This window comes from Fukomys damarensis, unplaced genomic scaffold, assembly GCF_012274545.1.
Source record: "Fukomys damarensis isolate Sample0158 unplaced genomic scaffold, DMR_v1.0_HiC HiC_scaffold_2, whole genome shotgun sequence".
Lineage (NCBI taxonomy): Eukaryota > Metazoa > Chordata > Mammalia > Rodentia > Bathyergidae > Fukomys > Fukomys damarensis.
The window spans coordinates 28,210,911-28,213,425 of NW_022900914.1; the positions used below are offsets into that span (position 1 = coordinate 28,210,911).

The 2,515-nt window shown below is 39.1% G+C and overlaps 1 protein-coding gene across 14 annotated transcripts in view; it reads right to left on the reverse strand.

The window, feature by feature from the left end:
• Positions 1 to 1,488: 1,488 nt before the first annotated feature.
• Nrxn1 (neurexin 1) overlaps positions 1,489 to 2,515 on the reverse strand; it is a 986,324-nt gene continuing 985,297 nt past the window's right edge. For all 14 annotated transcript variants that reach the window (XM_019206287.2, XM_019206286.2, XM_019206285.2 and 11 more), the window contains one exon: positions 1,489 to 1,880. In XM_019206287.2, the coding sequence (XP_019061832.1) occupies positions 1,573 to 1,880 (308 nt within the window). In that variant the 3' untranslated portion in view covers positions 1,489 to 1,572. The remainder of the gene's footprint in view (positions 1,881 to 2,515) is intronic.

Here is a 2,515-nt window from a genome sequence, read left to right on the forward strand (position 1 = left end):
AGATTACTAATTTTGCTTCCATAATCTGCCCACATAATGGTTCACATTCATGCAGCAGTATACCAGGGATATTGTATTTAATAAGAAAATGTTCCATTTCATTATGGACTAAAATCTTCTCTGAGTCTCCTGGAAGCAAGAGCGCAGTGAAGCAAATCACCCCATTTGTCATATACCTTGGCACAACTTTCTTCCTTCCTGCTTTTCAATGTGGGTCTTCCATCATATCTGATGGATTCCTCGTGTGTGTGTGTGTGTGTGTGTGTGTGCGCGTGTGCGCGTGTGTGTGTGCGCGTGTGTGTGTGTGTGATTGCAAATGGTGAACACATGTAAGGATGTGAGCATTTAGGGTAGAAAAGATTATAAGATATATATGTATATATTTTACCTTCTAATTCACACCTTTCATACAAATACTAAAACTTAACTGCAACAGAATGGAAGGCTGTACATGTAAGAAAAAAAGTAGCTGAGTTTTTATATACATTCATACATATCTTTCTTAGAATAAACACTACACTGTAATTTTTTTTAAAAAAGTAAGTAATTGTGGCAATTTATAATGGTGGCAAAAAAATCTGACTGAAATAATTGTTGCTCTGATGTCATAAAACTCCCTATACTTAGCAACACTTATAACATTGAATTTACCAAAAATGGCTGAAGAGCAGAGATATATTTTGCATTTTCTATACAACAGGCTATAAAACGTCACTTATCACAGTCCAGAAAGCACACAGAGATGGGTTTTATATAAACATATGTAATAACATAGTAAGCGTGCATGAAAATTTCCCAATGATTGCATCTATGCCCTCTTGTTTTTGTTTTGAAATTTTAGTGTGAAAATGCGCCTTATATTTCACATCTTTGAAAATAAGGCCTCCATACATTTTTTTTTCTTTCACAACCAGAAAGGGGCTTTTTGAATGTATTCCTACACAAGTCTTCAAAAAAGCCAGCACTTTGTATGAAACTCAAGTTCCAACCACTGCTCCAGTTGCACCAGGCAGCAAACTGAAAGGTTTGCGGGTTGAGTCCCTCACAAGGACAAGTCTTCTCTGGCAACCAGACTAACTGACTTCTCAGGAAAGCGCTAGCACTTTGGCTAAATCCAGGATCATAGGTAGCTTCTTTTTTTTGTGTTATGTTTTGTGTTGTTTTTGTGTTGTGCCTTGATGTTGTAATACTCCTTTGCTTTATGAATGCGTGCGGTCATCACTGTCTTTTAGAAATGTTCCAGCAACATAAAGACAGGCAGAGTAAATGAAAACACTGCGGATGTTAGGGAATTTATTGGCCCCTGTGATTTTCTTTCTTTTTTTTTTTTTTTGTTTTATTTGTTTTTTGGGGTTTTTCGTTTGTTTGTTTTTTGTTTTTGTTTTTTTGAGAAACAAGAGCATGAGATACTTGTTTTGCTTTGTTTTTTTTTAAAAACAGTCTTTCCTTCCTGATTGCATTCCCTGTCTTCTTTTGTATGTGCTTCATAAAAAGGAAAGTAAATAAGTTTATATTATGTCTCAGATAAAATGAAGACTATTTCTATACACGTGTCCTTTTCAGATCTTGGGATCAGACATAATACTCTTTATCCTTGTTTTTCTTGTTTTTGTTGGCGCTCTTTGCGCTGCTGGGTTGCTTCTCCTTTACCACAGCCCCGTTGGACTGTGCTGAGTTACTGATGTAGTTTCGGCTCTCGTCCACGTGGTACGAGCCTTCATCCCGGTTCCTGTACTTGTACATGGCATAGAGGAGGATGAGGATGCACAGGGCAGCTGCGGCCACGATCCCAACGACCATGCCCGTGGTGCTACTGGACTCCCGGATCACTTCTGCAGAGCCAGGGTATGGCTCTCTCCCGCCCACTCGGGTTGGGTTGGCTGTAGGAAACAGGGTGAGAACAGACAGAAATGATGACTGAGTTTCTGCATGCCAGAGAGGCATCCTCACATTCTCCACCTATGTAGTGCCCCACAGCATAGACCCTACTCCTTTAGGAAAAGCGTAATGTCGCCAAATGGAGCAATGCCCATGCCTCATGGTCACTGGACACTGGAGACAATGACTCAAAGACTTCTGAGGGAGATCTGCTGTCATCTTTCTCGCAGATAGTTTCATTAGCATAATTCATTGTCATTGTTGAAGCACAGCCCCCAATTAAGCACCAATTTGCTTTAAAGGGTCAGCCTGGGGTTTGGTGAAAAGTAATAAACCCAACATGACAAATAAATCAGAACAGCCCTCCCTTAATGTATTAGCGTAAATCTTTTAAAGAATGACACTGGTGTCTCTACAGAACATTTAGGGATACTGCAGACTGAATCGGGACAGCTTAATGCAGATGTGCTTTGGAAATTATCTTGCTTTCTATTCTAATGAACACAGCACTGAACGATAAGATGATCCAGGCACTCTGAATTCACTAATTGTCTGCTTTTTAATGTGTAATTTGAGTTAAATATTTATAGGCTAAAGCAGAACTGATTTTCTTTCTTATTGGAGTCATTTCTTTATG